At 43.1% G+C, this 19140-nt stretch overlaps 1 protein-coding gene and 1 long non-coding RNA gene across 3 annotated transcripts in view; both read left to right on the top strand.

Annotated features, from left to right (window-relative positions):
• Positions 1–6772: 6772 nt before the first annotated feature.
• Positions 6773–10272, top strand: LOC135378172 (uncharacterized). 2 transcript variants are annotated; one of them, XR_010418294.1, is made up of 5 exons: positions 6773–7682; positions 8179–8273; positions 8478–8585; positions 9111–9219; positions 10061–10272. It is a non-coding gene; the product is annotated as an uncharacterized LOC135378172 (long non-coding RNA). The 2 variants fall into 2 exon arrangements; XR_010418293.1 differs by having other exon boundaries at positions 8478–9219.
• A 657-nt stretch (positions 10273–10929) lies between these two features.
• The window catches only part of LOC135389523 (tyrosine-protein phosphatase non-receptor type 61F-like), a 60604-nt gene continuing 52393 nt past the window's right edge, over positions 10930–19140 (top strand). Inside the window, exons 1-2 of the mRNA XM_064619584.1 lie at positions 10930–11095; positions 11643–11796. Coding sequence (XP_064475654.1) covers positions 11078–11095; positions 11643–11796 — 172 coding nt within the window. The 5' untranslated portion in view covers positions 10930–11077. The remainder of the gene's footprint in view (positions 11096–11642; positions 11797–19140) is intronic.

Here is a 19140-nt window from a genome sequence, read left to right as displayed (position 1 = left end):
TATTAGGGGTGCAACACATTCAGGGCGGAGCTTCATATAGTCTATGCAGCAGAAGACTCAAGTCACAACCTGTTGTGATGGGAAATGCCTGAGTGTGGATAAAAAGAGACAATATGCAGAGACGCTCAGGCTTGCACGTCGTTTTATACATCGCATCAGGGCCCCAAACAGGTAGCAGTGAACATGTTTTTTTTTTGCAGGCTTGTACAGTATACTGAAAGTATTTTTACAACCACACAAAAAAGTAACTGAGTAGAGTACTGGGTATTCACAGAAGTAACTTGTTACTTTCAAGTTACAAGTTGTGAAATTTACTGTCAGACAAATGCAAACAAAGTGAATATAAAAACGGATACTCGTTTGTTCTTTTCCTGCGATATCTTGGTGCATGTTCTTCATGGACATCTTCCCTGATAATGTCGCTTGCACGCCTCAATGCTGTGCTCAGAGAAGGAGAAAGAGACCAAGTCACTTTAAGTTACATCTATTGTTTTAATCAACTATTCATTTCAGTTAATAACATTATAGCCGTCCTCGCTCGCTATGAAAGGAATGGGAATATCTCAGCACTAACTCAAGAAATGAGTACAAGTTACTGCCACAAGTACTAAATACTGACTTTTCAAAGTGTTTGTAAGGCACCGGATTGCTCCCAAAAGTGTTTAAGATGGAGTAACTTGAGTCGAGCATGTAAGTTACATACATGTCTCGTTCTTTGAGGTATGGTGCTGAATGGTACAGTTTAGTTGTACACAGCTGGGGCCCTAGTCTCTTCAAAGTACTGTCTCGCCTTTCCTTGGTCATTGCGTGAAGAACAGAAATTAACGTCGCGCCCTCAACCAATAGTCGAGCTCTCGATCCCAGTGCAGGATCAAGTGCTCGACGATTGGTTGAGGGCATGTGACATTCATCTCTGTTCTTCACGCCTTCTTCACATAACGCTCAATGACAGGTGAGAAAAGGTAGTTGAGGCCGATTACTTTGACCAGAATAGGGTCCCATGGTGAAAAATGTTTGTAGTTACAAGTGCTTTATGAAACAATTTCAACCTGAAACCACTTTGTACGGAAGTGGTTCAAAATGCAGATTGTCTCATAACCCATTTGGAGTTGTGGACATTTTACTGGGGGGGTTCTTTCTAGAAGTGGGAAGAGGGAACCTAATGCTGGGGGGGGGGACTACTTGGCGCTACCTACCAATAAGGGAAACCGGTAATTGGGGTGGTCCTGCGATAAGCCTTGTTACTGGTGGCTCTACTAAATTCGGGTGTAGTTCCGTATCGGGACCACTCGTTTTTAAAAATTAGTGAAAGCATTATGAAGGTAAATATTGCATAGAAGTGCAAGAAGGTCATGTACTGAATCTAAAAATGTAAGAATTATAAAATTCTGTGGATGAAGTTTTTTGTTCGCATTTGAATAACACCATATGATGCACTTTTAGGACAGGAGAAACACGGGAATGCTAAGCTTAACGGACTCGAAACTTGCCATCTTGCAGAGGTAGGGTCGTTGAATAGACGAGTTCAAAAAGTCCCAGAGTGCTTAGCGTCGCTTTGAACTGCGGGAGTTCACTAATACGAAAGAAATGGGTGACCTCCACACTGTTTCGATTTCTCCCCTACCGGTCCATTGTCCACGGCGTGTCAAGGTCACCGAAAGCGAAATGTGAAGGATTATTCTTCATTCCCCTGCTCAGCAAGCGCCCAGGATGCAATGCGTGCGCAAAGAGCACTGGGATTTTCTGAACTCCTCTATTGGGCTAAATGACCTCAGATTTGGGGGTCCTCCCCCCCCCCGCCCCAGACCCGTACTAGGCGGTGTGGGCGTCGAGGCTGCGCCTCGGGTTAGATCAGAAGGTCCTCAGTAAAGATGGCGGATCGCCTTCCCGAAACGGGAGACTCTCTTCGGCTGTAGTTTGAGTCACACGGTCTCCGCCTCTCGGCGAACGTCATATGTCACGTGAGAAGGTCGCTTCTTCCCGCGCGCTGGCCGCTGGGGATTCTTCTAGCTGCGGAGTGATGTGGAATGTGGACATGTGTTTTATAAAGTAACTAAATAAAGTATATATGTTTTATAAAGTAAATGTGTTTTACGCGTATTACTGCATAGCCTTGCTGGATGGACATGAGATGAGTTTGTGTAAAGCCGACAGAGGTTCGCTACACTGAGTGCATTGAGGTGGTTCTTCCTCTCGAGCGAAACAGGGAAGTGTCTGAAGTTTCACCGCTTCCCCGGGCGGAACCAGCGCTGGGTATCGCGCTGTCACTCAAAATAATTCATACGGCAAGGAAAGCTTTTGTACGTTGGTTAAACCAAGCATATCATTCCAGATTGCAAGAAGAAGAGTACTAACTCGTTCACTAGCCCTTTCTTAGCGGGCAAAATGGGGGGATATATTTATTAGAACAAATAAAAGAGGGGAGAAGAAACGCAAGATCAGTGTTTGCCAAACGGCAACACAAGGGCCTGCTGCTGAACTTCGGAAAATTTTGTAATCAACATCAATCAACAACTACAAATCACAAGAGGACTGTTCTGAACTCCCTGAACTTTCGTCTTCTGTCATGGACACCTGCAGCATAATACAATTTAGACTAAGTGTGACAGGTGTGAGCAAGTAGTTGTGTCTGTGATGTGTGATTCAATGGTGTGCTCAAATCGCTGGAAAAATAAAATAGCAATAGAATAGACTGAGAGCAATATACATGTGATTAATGTATTCCATTTAATGAAAGCGTTTCTCTGTATCTCCTTATTGTTAATATCTATATCCCAATATTCGGAAGCACGTACAACAACAAAGTTATGATGACATGCGATGTTTACCCCTGGTAGCCACAGGACCCTACCCTTCTTCACAGAGGTTAATAAGCCTCCGCGAGTACAAAAGTTACACACAGCTATGATAATCTATACTCTTTTGTGAAGTAAAATAAATGTGAAAATCGCCGTGCATCGAATACATCATGCTGAATTCAAGAAGCCGTAACGGGTAACACCACTAACACGCCTCGGACAGCAGTACACACTACACAGGCAACAGCGTAAATAATATTTCGTGACGTGTTGAAAGTGCTGACTATCTGTTTCAACGGAACATTTAACGGGATGTTTATCCTGTTCTCAGTCTGACGGGCTGCGTACATATAACCGCTCTTAATACCTTTTTGAAGTTAGAACTCCCCCTCAAATCGCATATAATTTGCCCTACTTGCAAACTGTTCTACCACGGGACACATAATACCAATCTGACCTCGTCTGACCTCCCCGTCTTTTGTCTTCCCGCCCCATCCCTTGCACGCGCTTTCCCTCCTCACGTGACATATGACGCACGACATGAGGCGGAGCCTATGTGACTCGAACTACAGCCGAAACGAGTCTCCCTCAAGAAACGGGCGTTAAAATTTAATTTTTATACGTTTCACGCAATATACGAGGGTCATTCTTGTTTAATTTCGTTACTAATTAGCTCCTCCTTCACGAAAAAGTGTTAGATTTTGGTTTTTATTCTCTTTTCTTTAAAAAGCCAGTTGTCCCGTGCGTGTGTCTAAAATTACAACGTGTTGCTACAAAACTATGAATGGATACTAAATCCACCGTAATGCTAGAAATTTGAAAACAGAAACGGAGCCCAAATCGAAAATAGCTCACAAACGGAAACCGGTACCGGAAGTACATTGGAAACAGAAGCAAGAAGTCTCGTTTTTTTTTTTTTTTTATACAGTATATAGGTATATACGTACCAGAAGCTGAAACATCATTTTATCATTTTATTTCGGTAACAAAACCTGGTAATAAAAGAAATTTCTAGCAATACAAAAAACATAACATTTTATTATCTGCTTTTGGGGAAGATGTGGTTCGTGCAGTGGGATGCGTTTATAAACGCGAACTAGTACTAGTGCTGCACTCCCACACATATACCCGCACACCATGCACTTCACTGGACACTGGAGTGCCAGTCCGACCCGTAACCGTAACCACCGTGCAAGCCCAAAATTCGGCTGACCAATATCTCATCCCAGGGAACACATGGTAGTCAACTAGACGTCCAGACCTGTTCTAGCCCTAGACTTTAGGGATAGTGCCCAAACTAGACGTTGACTAGACGTCTAAAAGTCTTACCATTATTTAGACGTCTAAAATTAGTGATTTACTAGACATCTTGTAGACATTTAGTAATTGACGTCTAATTGTAGACGTCTTGTAGCTGGCCTTGTATGTACCACATATTAGAAATCATCAAGATTTTTGTTTTATTAGCTTTTTAAGAGGTGTGAACACATTCACACATCAAATACAGTCACTATATTATAAGAGGTGGTTCTAAGCTTAGCTTTCAGGCTTACAAAACTGAAGTTCAATTGTTACAAAACATATGCAGGAAACTGAATTACTTGATGGCAGAGTTAACATAATTGTGGTGTTCAAGTTGTCCGTGAACCGGCCCTGGTGAGTGAGTCTGTTCGCCTTCTGATCCCGAGATCGCTGGTTCGAACCCGGCCAAAAACAGCAGCAACTTAGTGCCAGGATACAGGTTGCTTAGACATGCCATCTTCCACAAGGGACATTAAATACGGTGTGTTGTGTGGTGAGCTTTCATTGCACATTTAAGGACACTCAGGTGTGCAATCCACAGACCGACTGCTGTGGTGCCGCTCATGATCTCAGTTGTCTCGCAATGTAAACCCCAATTGTTATTAAGTCTTCCATGCTGCTATTTGTCCACAAGAGTCGTCACAAGAAATCTAAAAAATGTAGCCAAATGCAAAAAGAGAACTGGAATTAGGAGGGCCATCCAAAAATAAGTTTCCCGATATTTGTTATTCAAAGAAAACACCACTAGGACAAACTGAATGGTGTAGTAGTTGGGTGTGACATCCCGGCACTGCAGATGTTGGTTAATGAAGTGCCGTTCACCTAATGTGTCAGGCATTCAAGCATGGATGTAATATTTCCGAGTACGTCTGACTATCCTAGTACGGAAGAGTTATCCTATTTTTCGTTAAAGAATAAAAGAGTGAAAGAGTACTTTAGAGAATATCCACTGACAGTTAACACCTGTTTATACAAAACACTTTACAGGCATTGAAATGGTGTGTCCTCTATACAGGGTCGTGAAAATCTGCACAATGAACAGTACAGTGGGAGATCAGCTATAACACCACGAAACGACGTTTCTTTTCTGAAATTCCGAGAATTGTTAACGGAGACTGGCGGGTCACTGGTACTGCACTCTGATACTAATGAGAACAAATTTCCTTCAGCATGGTCAACGAAAGCTATGCGAGATGGGGGCCACATTTGCTCGGTAACGTTTGTAAACAGCAACGAATGAATGCAGCTTGTATTTTCCTTCAATGGTATCAAGACAATTTTACTTAATGAAACCTGGATGCAATGACAATTTTTATTAATGAAACCTGGATGCATTATGCAAGTGCTGATACAAAATACCATAGGAAGTCATGGTGGGTGCCCGGTGAAAGCATTCTGAAGGAGGTCAAACTCGCATTTTCGTCTGGAAAGGCTATGCCGACAATGTTTTAGGACTATCATTGTGTGCAACTTGTAGATTATCTCACATGCACAATGACAGTAAATGCAGATGTACTGCGAGATCCTGGGAAAGCGTCAAACTACGATGAAACCAAAACGCACAGGACTTGGAAGGGTGTAGTACAACCATGTCAACGCTGTCTGCACCTGTCTTGAAAGACTCGGGATTTGTTCCAGAAATTCATCTGGAAATTTGCCAAAGAGAGAAAAAGTACACAAGCGAGCTGGTACAATGTTGAAATAGGAAGCATCACCTTGAGCATGAGGAGAATGAAGTATACAGGAGACACACAAACGTGAGTTTCCTTTTCGTGGGCTTCCTGTATACTTCGTTCTCCTCGTGCTCAAGGTGATGATTCCTACTTCAATGAAAATTTGCCCAATCTGCTGTTCCATCTTCCTCTCAAAGCACCCCTCGGCAGTCACCAATTCGCAAGTGATCATGAAACACAAATTGATCAGGTGAAATGCAAAGTGAATGCCTCACTTTGTAAACAGGGCATAGCATGGCACAGACAACGTATTGAATACTTGGTATCACAGTATCAAAAATGTTCAGCTAAATAAGGTGACTGTGTTAGGGAGTAACGTTGAGCTCTAATCTGTACATAAATTTTTTCAATGTTGTGCTATAGGTTTATTATTTTGATCACAGCAGAGGAACTTTTGTTGGATGATCCTCATACATGAAGGAAATTCCTTATTCTCTTACTTTCCATCACACGTGTGTGGAGCAGCAAGTACAATCTGTTTGCAAATGATCATACTGAGGTAATAAAACTGGACTCTGCAACAACCTTCAGAAACTATGCAAGGAATGGACCACATTAACTTTGTCCAATTATATTATGACCAAATGGATAGTATGTAGTCTTTCATGTTATGTGAGTTGTATGCCCATATATTGTAACAAAAGATCAGTCAAATGAAGGCAGTCTGACTGAGGTACGTAGATAATTTAAATATTTGTGTTTTTGGCTCACTGACATGCATATACACTGACAGCATCCACAACTAGAAGACATTACCAGAATCTAAGTGCTGTGAAGTAATATTTTATTTTACTGAATATATATCTTTTTTTCTTAACGGAAGCCCGCATTTGTTCGGGGCAATGTTTTTTGAACTAGCGTTCCTGATGGCGTTACCGTTGCTGGTAAATGTAAATTTTGTAAGACGTAACTCCCCTGCACCAACGCCTTAACACCAACTGCTACACCAACTTAAAGAAATCAGCAACTAAATTATTGAATCACTGAAACGTCAATAAAAAAGTCGACGACGCCGACGAATCGTGCAGCGCAGCACTATAAACCATAGCTCCACAAACACAGAAGCACTTTGCACGTACTGTGGGCAGCAGATAGCTGATGTTTGTTTACTGCACACAACATTTTCCCACAAGCTACACAGCTGCAGCAGTAAAATGGAATCTGACGTGACTCAGGGATTTCAGAACCCTTCAAAAAATCTTGAAACTGCCCATGGTATCTCTTTGAAACCACTGAACAAGCAATGCGCTACATATTAGGCACACCTGTAGCTCAGTAGCAAAGGCACTGATAAAATGTTTGCAAAAAGAACAGCGATTTTCAACACATACATCACAAAATACGACACTCGTCGCTGCAACAACGATGGCGATTGCATAATGATGATGATGTTGGTGTAACTTCCGCTGGATTGGCATATGTGTTATTAAACATTTAACCTCCACCACCCAATTATAATGAACGGCCACAGAAATTAAAGTATTACAAAAAATAAGTACTCAATAAGCACGAGCTAAAGCAATGGCAATGACGCCTGCCCGTCTACCCAATCACCATCCATCATCCATCCATCCAACCAGTTCGAACCAGTTCAGTTTCAACGGTTGAAACTTCAAACTTTCCGGACGCGCAACGGGTAGCAGTTGGGGTCTTCGCGGCTGCATTCCACTGGTTGTTATACGAAAATCTTTCGAAGTTCTAATCTCCCGCGCGTTTTGTCTTGCAATTTTTGAGCATAGCGAGAACGTACGCCGTGCTGTCCAGTGATAAGAGCTGTTGAGCGCAGCAGAGCTCCCAGAGTACTGTGGTGGACAACGTTTCTTTGTTCTCTGGCTTTCAAGTTTAAGGGGTGAGTTCACTCTTCATTAAAGTATGTGCCTGTTTCTGTGCACCAAATCGCATGTAGTAGAGATGCGTGGCATAATATTGGAATATCGTTTCCTTTATTTCGGCTTCGTATCACCGATTGAAGCATATTGGAAGTGTGGGTTGACCTGACTGCACTTGCATTCAAAGTAGTGATTAACGTTGTATGTTCGGCAGTACAACGTTTCATTAAGTGCCTTGGTTCGTCTTTGTGCTAAAACAAATACGGTATCACTAATTAACCATCGAGATTAACGAGTTTTCGATGACTGTTGAAGTCTTGAGTAAACGAAAGTCGACAGTTACGGTTTGCAGGGCGGACATGCCGGAACATAAATGCTGGTTAGTTCATTGTCATGTCAGCCCGACTTCGGTTGTTGCATTTTTCGCTGGTAGTGAAACTACACACCGAAAATTTTGCGCAAGTACTTTTGTTTGCATATCATGGTTTCATAGCAACTGGGTTTTTCTTTTTATAGGTGCTTGGACTATCTTGCATCGGTGGATATGAAAATAGTGGTAACCTACCCTACGAAACAGCTGTTTGCACATAAGCTTAACAGTTCCCTGTGAGGTGAGGGGAAGCAGTTGTCACTGACGTGTGACTGTGTTGTCCTCCAATGTTCCTGATGTTCGATGTGCCCCCTAATCTTACTCTGGAAGGTGCCTCTTTAAATTTTTTGACAACAAAGTATTGCAAATATAGTTGGTGGAAGACTCTAACTGCTTTCCATTTACATGGTTGTCTTGTGGTTAACGAAATCGAACTTTTTTTCAGATGCTGTGAAAGTCAGCAGGGAAGTGCGATGTAGAAGAAACGACTGCCAGAAGCTTGCTAAGGAACCGCACAACCTGTGTGAGCAGCAGACAAAATATTCATCAAACGGTACAAAACTAGTATTTTTGTGCTTTGTCGTTTTGAGACATCCTTGGTATTGTATGGAGAACAGCGTGACTATGTCATTCCGTCTTACTTCACCCAAACAGCTATCTGGTAGTAGTGCAAGATTTGAGTTCCTAAAAGGTTTATTCACTGAAGTCACCTCAACGCCATACTATAGGTCCCGCAATGTTTAGTCCTTGCATTTGTTTGCTGCATTATGCTTTTTAGGTGACTATTAACACCAAAAATATGGAAATTGCTCAGACATTCTACAAATCACAGAGCAACAAGTTTTAAACACCAGATATACGGTGAGTATAATATGGGTAACAGCTTGACTGAAATCTACAATAGGGCCGATGGCAGCAAATCTGCCTGCTAGCGACAGTGGCGGCCTCCTGCGGATGACGTCATGTGAATAAACTTGTATACTACTTGTACGTACTTATAATATTTGACGTGGTGATACAGCCCTTGCTTTGTATTGTCTTTTATAATATACACAGTGTTTATTTTTATCCTGTACAGAAGCTTTGCACCAAAGTTATGAGAGCAGCACAGATGTTGTTTTAGCGTAATGGAGTGATGGAAGTGCTGCACCAATCATGGAGTGCTTAGCAGTCGCCTGCTCGACCAGGTAAGGTCGTGTGTCACGAGAAAACGCCTGTCACATTGATGTACTTTCACAGCGAAAGCTGTTACATCCTCATTTCCCTGAGATCCTGGCAGCGTCCGCTAGAGCCCTGTGCAGATAAGATTTTTAGCATCCGCGTACACGTTATCCGATCCGCACCATTGCATACACAACCGTTTAGATCCGCAAGTTTCGAAGGACGCGTAAACACAGCTGGAAGAATGTTGGTATAATTTCGGATGCCTCCATGCTCTCATGGAAGGACTCATGGCGACAAGCAAAGGTAAACCTTTCAACAAACGCGATATGGAGAGACTTCTGGAACGCTTCCTCACCGGTGCTCGTGTGGATGCCAAAATGCCTTCTCTCCCGTCTTGGCCGTGCATGGTCAAAGGTGAACCCGGACATGCGCTCGCTGTCGGTGCGCAATGCAAATAAATTGCTAGTAGAAAAATTATAGCATGCGGTATATCTGCATCCGACCTCGAGCCATCCGATCCGCACACCGCAGAAAGTGATAAATTCTCATCCGAATCCGCAAGTATCTTACGGATATCTGCTTCCATCCGCGGATGGTGCAGGGCTCTAGCGTCCACATCAGGTAGTGACGCGTAAACAGATTTTCAGCTGTTGCTGTAATTTGTGTTGTGTAGCTGTAACAGTTCTGTGATTTTTCTACGTGCAGCTTCTTTTCTTTGTGTCTCTCAGATCAGTGTTGATACAGCTTTTGCTCTTATGTGGCCAGACAAGCATCCCGTGAAAGAGTGTGCATAGCCACTAAACAAACTAGTTAGAACTAGCAGGCTACATAATGCTTTCTGACATGTTTTGTTCTATTTTCTAGCCACAGTGAGTCATTGGAGGCAGTGCTACAGCACCAACAATCACTCGTTGGAAGAAAGGAATGAGGTGGCCATCAACACCCTGCTGCCAGTTCAACACTCCTCAGTCAAAACACAAGACGCCTGCTTGGCGGCAAAGTCAATCCAGTTTTAGACAAGAGTTTTGTACCGTAGACTTCGTGTGTGGCTTACTGCGAATAAATGTTTATGCTGAGATCCGTGTTGCTATCAATTATATCATATTTCTGCATGAATGCATGCCAGGACGGTAGCAGGACTAGTCATGGTCTAAAGTAGGTCTAAAGGTGGCTAAAGTAGGGTACAGGAAATGTATAACCCTAGACCTGTCGCCTGAATGGAGGGATAAAATTGGTCTAGCTGTAGACTTCATGTCTAATACATGGTTAAGTGTCTGACCCTGTTCCAGACATCCAGGTCAAAAGAGTGTCTAAATCATGGCTAGGTACATAGACATCGGATGTCTAGGGCTAGATGGCTAGGTGGCGTAACGTTAGACGTGTTATTTGACGTCTAGTGGAGGGATACTAGACATTTGGTCTAATTGCGTAGACATTCTATAGACATTCCTTATCTCTTTTTTTAGACGTCATTTAGACGTTTACTAGCCCACCATGTGCTCCCTGGGCATCCCATACAAACATACAAAGAAAAAATGGCTAGGAAGCAAGCGAGCTGGTGAAGGTGATGCATAATGTAAAAACCCCGAGACTTCGTGTTGTGTCTGTCCCTTCGTGTTCCCTAGTCTCGGGGTTTTTACATTATACAAAGAAAGACAGAAAAGGGCCAAATTCCTCCGCGTGGTGTGGGCGAAACTGCACCAAGGTGAATTTACCTTGGCTACATTGAACTACAAATCCAATCCAATCCATTCCGCCATTACGGCAAGTCTGTCGGGCATCGTGGCGGCGAAGTATAGAGATTTTCTTGGTTTGAATTTATGGACTAAAGGGAAATCAGTGATTGAAAGATCTGTATATTAATCTTAAAACTGTGGAGTCATGGCTGACGATGAAGCGGTAAGAATTTGGGATGTCTATGTTAGCTCTTCTTTGCTGTGTATCCATGGAAGCATACGTCCACGTGAACAACTGATAGAAGAGAAGTGTTTTATCTGTGATCAGAAAAAGATGAGCAGTGCTGTGTTGCATGTCGATCGACGATATGCGCAGTAAATCACGACCTGCGTTTACAGTAATTTACTCCCTTCTGGTGATTAGGCCTAATCTCCAGTTGCTGTCTCTGTCGACTTGGAAAAACGATTAGCGGCAGCATTCATTTGTTTCGTTTCTTTCTACGACTGGATACCAAGTGATGGGCTGTAAGCTCTACTTCAGCGACTAGCACGTCCTAATTCGAACTGTTATCCATTTGCTTTTGCCATACAATATGCTTGGTCCCCATCGCATAATGACTGTCATATCAAGGAAATGCTTCAGGAAATGCTTCGACGTGTGATTATGATGCTTGCTACTGAATTGCTCTAGCCACGAAACCTATCAAATACGACCAAAAGTGTAAAACAACAAAATGTGGGAATCTGACGCAATGCCCTGTTTCGTCCAGCTCTTTGACCCCACGTTGAAAAAGAAGAAGAAAAAGAAGAAGACACCGTTTGACCCAAGTGCTTTTGAGGATGGAGCAGCCCCAGATCAAGCAACAGAAAACGGAATCGAAAAAGAAGACGCTGAAAAGGAGAATAAAGACGAAAAGGAGGAAGGTAGGATTCACATCTTTTGAACACACGTTAATTGTTTTTGAAGAACGCTGTGTCTAAAGGTCCGTCAGACGGACCTAATTTGTTTATGCAGCGGGGTCCGTCGGACAGTCTGTGATCTGAGGAACGCAGCAGGGTCTGGTATGCTGACACCGTCCGGAGGGTGTGCAGGGAGGCGGAGGAGGAACTGCACGAAGCTAACTTCGACAAATCTGACTATAGACTCAGTTATCTAACTTAACCTAACCTACAGTTGCACGAAGCTAACTGATGTATAAACAATGAGGTCCGTCCTACGGACCCTATTGTTTATGCAGCAGTGTCTCAGACTGTCCGTGACATAAGGAACTAGACTCCGTTAGCTAAACTGACCGAAGCTAACTTGGGCTAACCTGACTAGACTAACCTAACCTACAAACCTAACTTGATCTAGCCTGACATTCCTCGCGCCAGTAAGGTCAAATCAAATCTAGCCCGACATTGTATGAAGGGTGTGGCGAGGCCGACTTGCAGAAGGGTGACGCCAACCAAAACAATCCCCAGACGAGGTTACTTGTACTTCCTAAGTACTTTCTGAGTTAGGTTCCTGTCATCAATCTGTGTTCATCTGTGTCAATAGGTGCCTGTGTGGCAAAAGCGAGCATATAATATTGTCAGGACCCAGTCGAGGACCCCGTCAAAGTGGAGTGCGTCCCACAGACTCTGCTGTATAAAGAATGGTTCTATACACTTCATTTAATGCCAGCCACAAGAGCTGCCAGAAAGTCTAACTGAAATGCTGCCCAACATGAGTATTATCCGATAAATGGCAAGGTTGTAAGTACAAAAGCAGATAATAATATTACAGCTAGTAATCTCCAAGCAAAGAAAGTGAACAGATCAGATGATTGTGTCTTTCATGACGTAAAAGTGCTAAAAACAGGACAAACACAAGACGACTTTGATTGTGCTTTGAGCAGTTTTACCATATGTGGCACCCTTTCTTCCATCTAGACATTCCTGCAAGTCTACACTTGCAGACAGTTGACCTGTCCCAAGGAAATGCCCAGAAAGGAATGTTGCTATTGGTGGAATGTAGGTGGTAGACATTCACAAAGTATTCCTGGGAAGGTCTGGCTTTGCATAGTTATAGACCAATTTGCACTTAGTTGCAAGTATAGACTAATTTGCACTGGCGTGACGTCATGGCTAGCGGCGGTGCTGCACTCAGCAGATTGTCTGCTTGGTGTGGGCAAAACAACAATGAGTTGGAGTGATTCGAGTGATCGTTTTCATGTAAATCGGGCATGCCACAAAGCCGTGTATCCTTCAGGTACTCAACTCGATGGGGAAAGGGTGGCGACATCACTTTTCATCAGTTTCCGCGCTTCGCAAAACAAAGGAATCGTTTGATTGTGAATCGTTTTTGTGTGTTGGAATCGTTTTGATCTGTTAAACGGAAAGATTCCCTGACATCGCCTTTGTGAGATTTCCACACGATACCTGTGTACAAATAAACGACGCTAACATGGATCGGTACACGGTAGCAAATCAGCGCTGTTTTCAGAAACGCCCCGACCAGACAGCTAAAGTGAAGTAATTTTGTGCTTCTAGTGACTTGTACGCCTGCACAGTATCAGCAGCGAACTGGCTCGTCAAAAATATTAGATAAACTACAATGCGATTGTGATCGGCGGCGTGCTTTGTGTCTGTGCTGTCCAGTTGTCGATGTGCAGCGCAAAGGGATCGTCATGTTGTATACCGTTCTCAAACAACTTCGTCTTGTAGCAACGCTTGTCTCATTCTTTCAGAGCTCTAAATTATTTCGGGTATTGTGGAAAGAGATAGTCGAGCGCGGTGTAGCAGTGCAACACAACCGATGTCGCACTTGCGGAAAGCATTCGCACGGCTGCTTTCAGTGTGTTTTGCCCATACCAATCCCGCGCATGTGCAGATGGCACTTTTTGTTTGTAAACAGTGAAGTGGTCTGAATCTTACATGTGTCTTGTGTGAGGATATCCAACTTCTTGTGTTTTCCATTCACTCAACCACACAACTTAAATGTTCATCAACTAGTGCATCGTAATCAAGAGGGGGAGACCAGCATAGAACCTTGTACTATTTTGCTACATGCTTTCTGTGTATTCGACAAAGCCTAAATTTTATAAACATAGAGCCAAGTTGGCATCTCAACAGTGGTTTTAGTTTCTTGCAGTTATGGAAGTTAAATACTGGATGATCTGAAAATGTATGCATGCTGTATTTGCGCAATCAAAGGAATAATGAGGAATAACAACAAAATAATAAGGAATTAAAAGGCTTGCGTATCAAATGCACTACTTTCCCCCTTGAAAGGCTGTTCATTGTTCACTGGTCTCGCCACTACAATTTATAAAGACTATTTACTTTTTTATTCTTTTACAGAATTTTTATAAAAAGGCTATCGGAGCGGCACAGATGTCGTTATTGTGGTTCAGTTATATGGCCAGGTGGACATCCTCTGGAAGAGGATATGTAACTACAAGATGATTAATTACCTAAAATACATTACTCTTTAATTAGTAAATTTTGGGCAAAAGCGAGATAGCAGAACAAAAGACAGTCCTCGTTGAAAGCCATTTCATGTGTAAAAAACCCTGAAATGTGCACATGCATTGAAATATCCACCGCTGAATTTTGGTATGCAAATGAGCCGAAACCGAAAAAGTGCGCCTAAAGAGCTCATCATCTACGCCAGCTGAGGCATATCTGGGCTGGAACGCGGTTTATCTGGCCACCAGATCGGCACTTACTCCAATCATCTTCATTACTCCAAATCATGTGGCCCTCTGGCATGAAATGAGCGCTGTTCTCCCTGTGTTACCGGTCGCCACGGTTTCGGCTCATTTGAATATCGAAATTCGGGGATGGATATTTTAACGCTAGTGCATGTTTCAGGATTTGTTAGATATGGAATGGCTTTCAATGAGGGGATAGTCTCTCATTCTGCAATCTCGCTTTTGCCCAAAATCCCCTAGAGTTAATTAAGGAATTTTAGGTAATTAGTCTATCTTGTAGTTACATACTCTCTTCCAGAGGATGTCCACCTGGCCATATAACTCAACCACAAAAATGACATCTGTGCTGCACTTTCTTCGGGAACTTTGTACGCCTGGAGGCATAACTCAATAGACGACTTCAGGAAATCCCAGGGAGCTTAGTGCTGCTTTGAACCATGGGAACTTGCCAGTAACAGAGGAGGAGAAGGTCGCCAAGCTGTTTCAGTTCCTTTTCTCTCGTCCGATTGTCCACGAGGAGTCAGGGCCAGCGAAAATGAAACGTGAAGGACAGTTCATTCCAGTAATCTCCCAGTATGCAACGTGTGTGCAAGGAGCATTGGGATTTTCTGAAGTCGTCTATTGCAGAAACAACATCTGTGCTGCTCTCGTAGCTTTTTTTATAAAAATTCTGTGAAGGATAAAAATAAACATTCTGTATTTAACATAATATGCAACTCAATGTTGTTACTATTGTTCCCTCATGGATGCAACCGTGTTAATTTGTGCATCTACCCGTTCTCAAAGTCTGAAAAGCGTATCATTGGAAGATCTATTGTGGACTACTGTGTGCGAACAGATAATGAATGAAATGCTTCGAGTTGCAACTTTCTCCGGGATGCAGCTGGAGTCTGTCAAGTTGTTCGAAGTGTGATGTTCAGATTTTACCAGTGATAGCCAGTAAACTACATGTAGTTAAACTACTAATTAAACTACCTGATTGTAGTTAAAAAGTAGTTATCAACTACTTGCAGGAATGTAGTGGCAACTACTAGTTAAACTACTACTACTGTATTTCAAGTAGTTAACTACAGTAGTTAGGTTACTGCAGGCGCTAACCACTTCCAATTTTGCCGCAAGCTTTACGACACAATTGTGCTTCCGACTTTTACCTGTTTGGTGAGAACGGAGGTGCAGAGCAATTGTGCCGTGCATGTGTACTAAATCTTCACTTTTAATGCTTGTCTAGTGAAGCCTCATTTGCATTGAAACCACATAGAATGGCTACGTGATCGATCATCGTGGCTAAGCGAAAATATTTTGCGGTCCACAGTGGCGCAATCGGCACCCACCGCAATATTTGTGTGTGGCGCATTGATCTGTGACGAAGGAGCCTGAGTGTAAATTTCGTACATGGTTCGTCGTATGTTGTACCCTTTATAGTGGAAGCTTTCACTCCATAGAAAATATTTCCGCAGCAAGCTCTTTTGTCAGCGCGTAATATACAAGAGACAGGCAGTGGATTTTACGACAGTATGTGAATTAAGCGACGTAGGCACAAGAGTATATTTTAAATATCATTGTCACTGCTTGTGATTCATGTTTAGGTGTCCATGAACACTACAAGGGATGGGTGTTGATGGACAACGTTAAGTAGTTATAGATGTAGTTAAAATTCATTGCAGTAGTTAAAGTAGTAGTTTGAACTACTCCCTTGAAAATTAGTTGAACTACTAGTTAAACTAAGCCATTGTGAAGTAGTTAGTAGTTATAGTTACTGTTACTAACTACTGTAGAAGTAGTTAGTGGCCATCACTGGATTTTACTGCCAAGAAGTCACCTTAAATTTTTATTACTCCAGCACACCACAAAGGAAAATGAGATTCGCACTCACCTAACGTGGTGACTGATAATAATGGCTGGATATGTTGATTTGAACAAGATGATTCTGTCATTGTTGCCATGCTGCTAAGTCACCTGGGAATCCTCCTTGTAGTGGGACCCCAGGGTTACGCTCATGGTACAAAATGGTTCACATGTATTGGGGAGGTCCTCCTACTGTTCTAGTAGGCTCCTTCCCGCTCTGTGATATCCCAGCTTTCTACGAGAGTTGACTTTTGCTGATATTTCAAGCATAAGCCGTAGTTTGGAAGCTGACATGCACTGCAGTTGACTTACACACATGCAAGTCATTTACTACTTTATCAGTACCAGAAGGAATCCTCAAAATTGTCCCTCTTCATCTGCGAGGACATCGCCAACTTAGCCCGATGTATTTACAAGAGTTTCTGGGTGTGGCGTTCAACGTGGTTCAGAGCCCTGTTTCATTCATAAAGCTGTCCATCGGGATCCACCATGCGCAGTATTTTCACTGTGCGGTGTATATTGTCACAGTACAATGAAATTTATGCCCAGAGAAGGCAGCCATCGGTACAGCTCGTCACGTCAGTAGATCAGCAAGGCATCACGTCTGCATGGAAAGCAACCGTAAGCTCTTAATAGGTGCCCCTCTTTTCGCACACCAAAACAGAGTATGAGACACCCTGAGAAGCAGGCCACCCAACTGTAAAAAACAGCTCTTGGGCATTACACTGCTCTCTTGGTGATGTCTGCTTGTGCAGTGCACAGACTGAGGATGTGACAGCTTTGTCTGGACGACATCAGTTTTGAGGATGTTTTCTCGCAGTAGCAAATGAGACGTAAGCAATGGAAATTTATGGTAGACACCATAGGAGCAATTTTCAGTTAAGATGACCGCTTTGCGTCAACATGCCTGGATTAAAGCCGTGCATAACCAGCCAATAACCACCGACGTCTGCGTGCAAGTTGCCCTGTACATAATAGGAATTCACGATGCCAGTTTGAACAACAATAAAAAAGATAGTTTCTGGAAATGGGAGAATTGTAACATAATACATCTGTGATGAAAGAAGGAAGTCACTGAAAAGGTTAGCCAGCTGCAGGACTCGATCCCACATCATCTGGATTACCGTCATAATCATCAATTCCCATCATAATACATCTATTTTGCTTCCAAGCATACCATTCAAACGTATTAGAAGTACTTTTCTGCCACTGCTCTTGGATTGCACCTGGTGGATCGTGCTTCACAGGAAATACGTCACACGAAATGTTCCAAAACTGAAGCACTTGTCGTCTGCTTCGGTGCACCCATTTTACATGGGAGCGCGAAAAACTTGTTGGTGCCTGACACTCTGGAGTGTGCTGAAGGCGCATGTTACGCGTTACACAAGTGGAGTATGAAACACTTGCTGTCCGGGTCACCGCTTCACCTGTTGAATGCACCCAGTGTGTGCAAGAGGGCACTCCTGAGCGTGAGTGTTTCGGGCACCACTCACTCAGCGCGACACCAGCGCCTCTCGTACTCCCGGGAGTGTGTGACTCCAAGCCGCTTTTCGCACTCTCATTTTATTCGGTGTATAGAAGCAGACGACAAGCACCCGGGTGCTCGAGATTTTCCTTGATGTATTTTCTGTTGAGCACCGGCAGGACGACCTTCGAAGTGTGGGCTCGGAAGTAAAGTAGACTTACTATGTACCAATGCTCTGATTTCAGTAAACTGTAATACTTTTGTTACTGTTACCATGCTTTTTTATTAGTGGACAACTTCCGCACGGATATCAGCGGTTTCTTGCGGGAAATGGAGTGCTCTAATGCAGACATCTTCACAGTAAACAGCTTCTATGGTGTCTGTTGCAAATTCCCATCTTTTCCATTTTTCATTTCATTTGCTGTTACAAGGAAAAGTCTTCACAACTCCCGTCGTCTTTTCTAGCAATGTTATAGGTTCAAACTAAGTCAACGTGTCCTCCATAAGTGAAATGCATGAGCAGACAACAGGAAGTGGCATCAACGAGCGAGCAGTGTAGTGCTCCAGAGTTGCTTTTCACTGTTTAGTGGCCACTCAGGGTGTCTCATACTCCTGATTTGAGTGCGCAAAAAGAGCGGCACCAACTTAAAGCACCCAATGGCTACTGAAAATTCGTCTGCTACTGTGCTGGGCTACGTCACAAGTCACCTGATCGGTCCTCCCATGGGACCTGGCTGACATCCTTGAAGGTGTGGAGGGTTCCTATGGGGTGTGCAGATTAGGGACCTCTCGTATGCACTACTGGTCAGCTGCGCCTGTCGTTGCTTTGCAAGTGCTCACATTATTTTTTGCACAACATGCCGTAGCGCAAAACGAACAAATTATTGAGAGGCATTTCGCCTTTAAACCTAAGGAACCTGGCACACCATGCTCTTCGTCCATATTCAGAGCTATGGAAGGCACATTTCTTCATTAATATTCCGTAATCTTATTCTGTTACACATGAGCATCAAATCCACATGTTTAGGATATCCAAGCGATCCATCCATTAAGATGTCCAAGGATATCTCCGTGTATTGGGGGGCGTACGAATGCCACTGAACCAGTTTTAACCTGCATGAAATTGCATGTTTTGCAGGTTAGTGCATGTTTAGATTTATGTTGCATGTTTTTTGCAGAAATGTACACTTCAACCGCCAAGACGTGCGCAAAGTTTAACAAAATCCTCGCCTGTTAACATGGCAGGGCATCAGAGGCTCAAAATATTGCAACGAGCAGCAT

Source organism: Ornithodoros turicata, chromosome 1, assembly GCF_037126465.1.
Source record: "Ornithodoros turicata isolate Travis chromosome 1, ASM3712646v1, whole genome shotgun sequence".
NCBI classification, from domain to species: domain Eukaryota; kingdom Metazoa; phylum Arthropoda; class Arachnida; order Ixodida; family Argasidae; genus Ornithodoros; species Ornithodoros turicata.
This window is presented reverse-complemented; position numbering and strand designations above follow the sequence as displayed.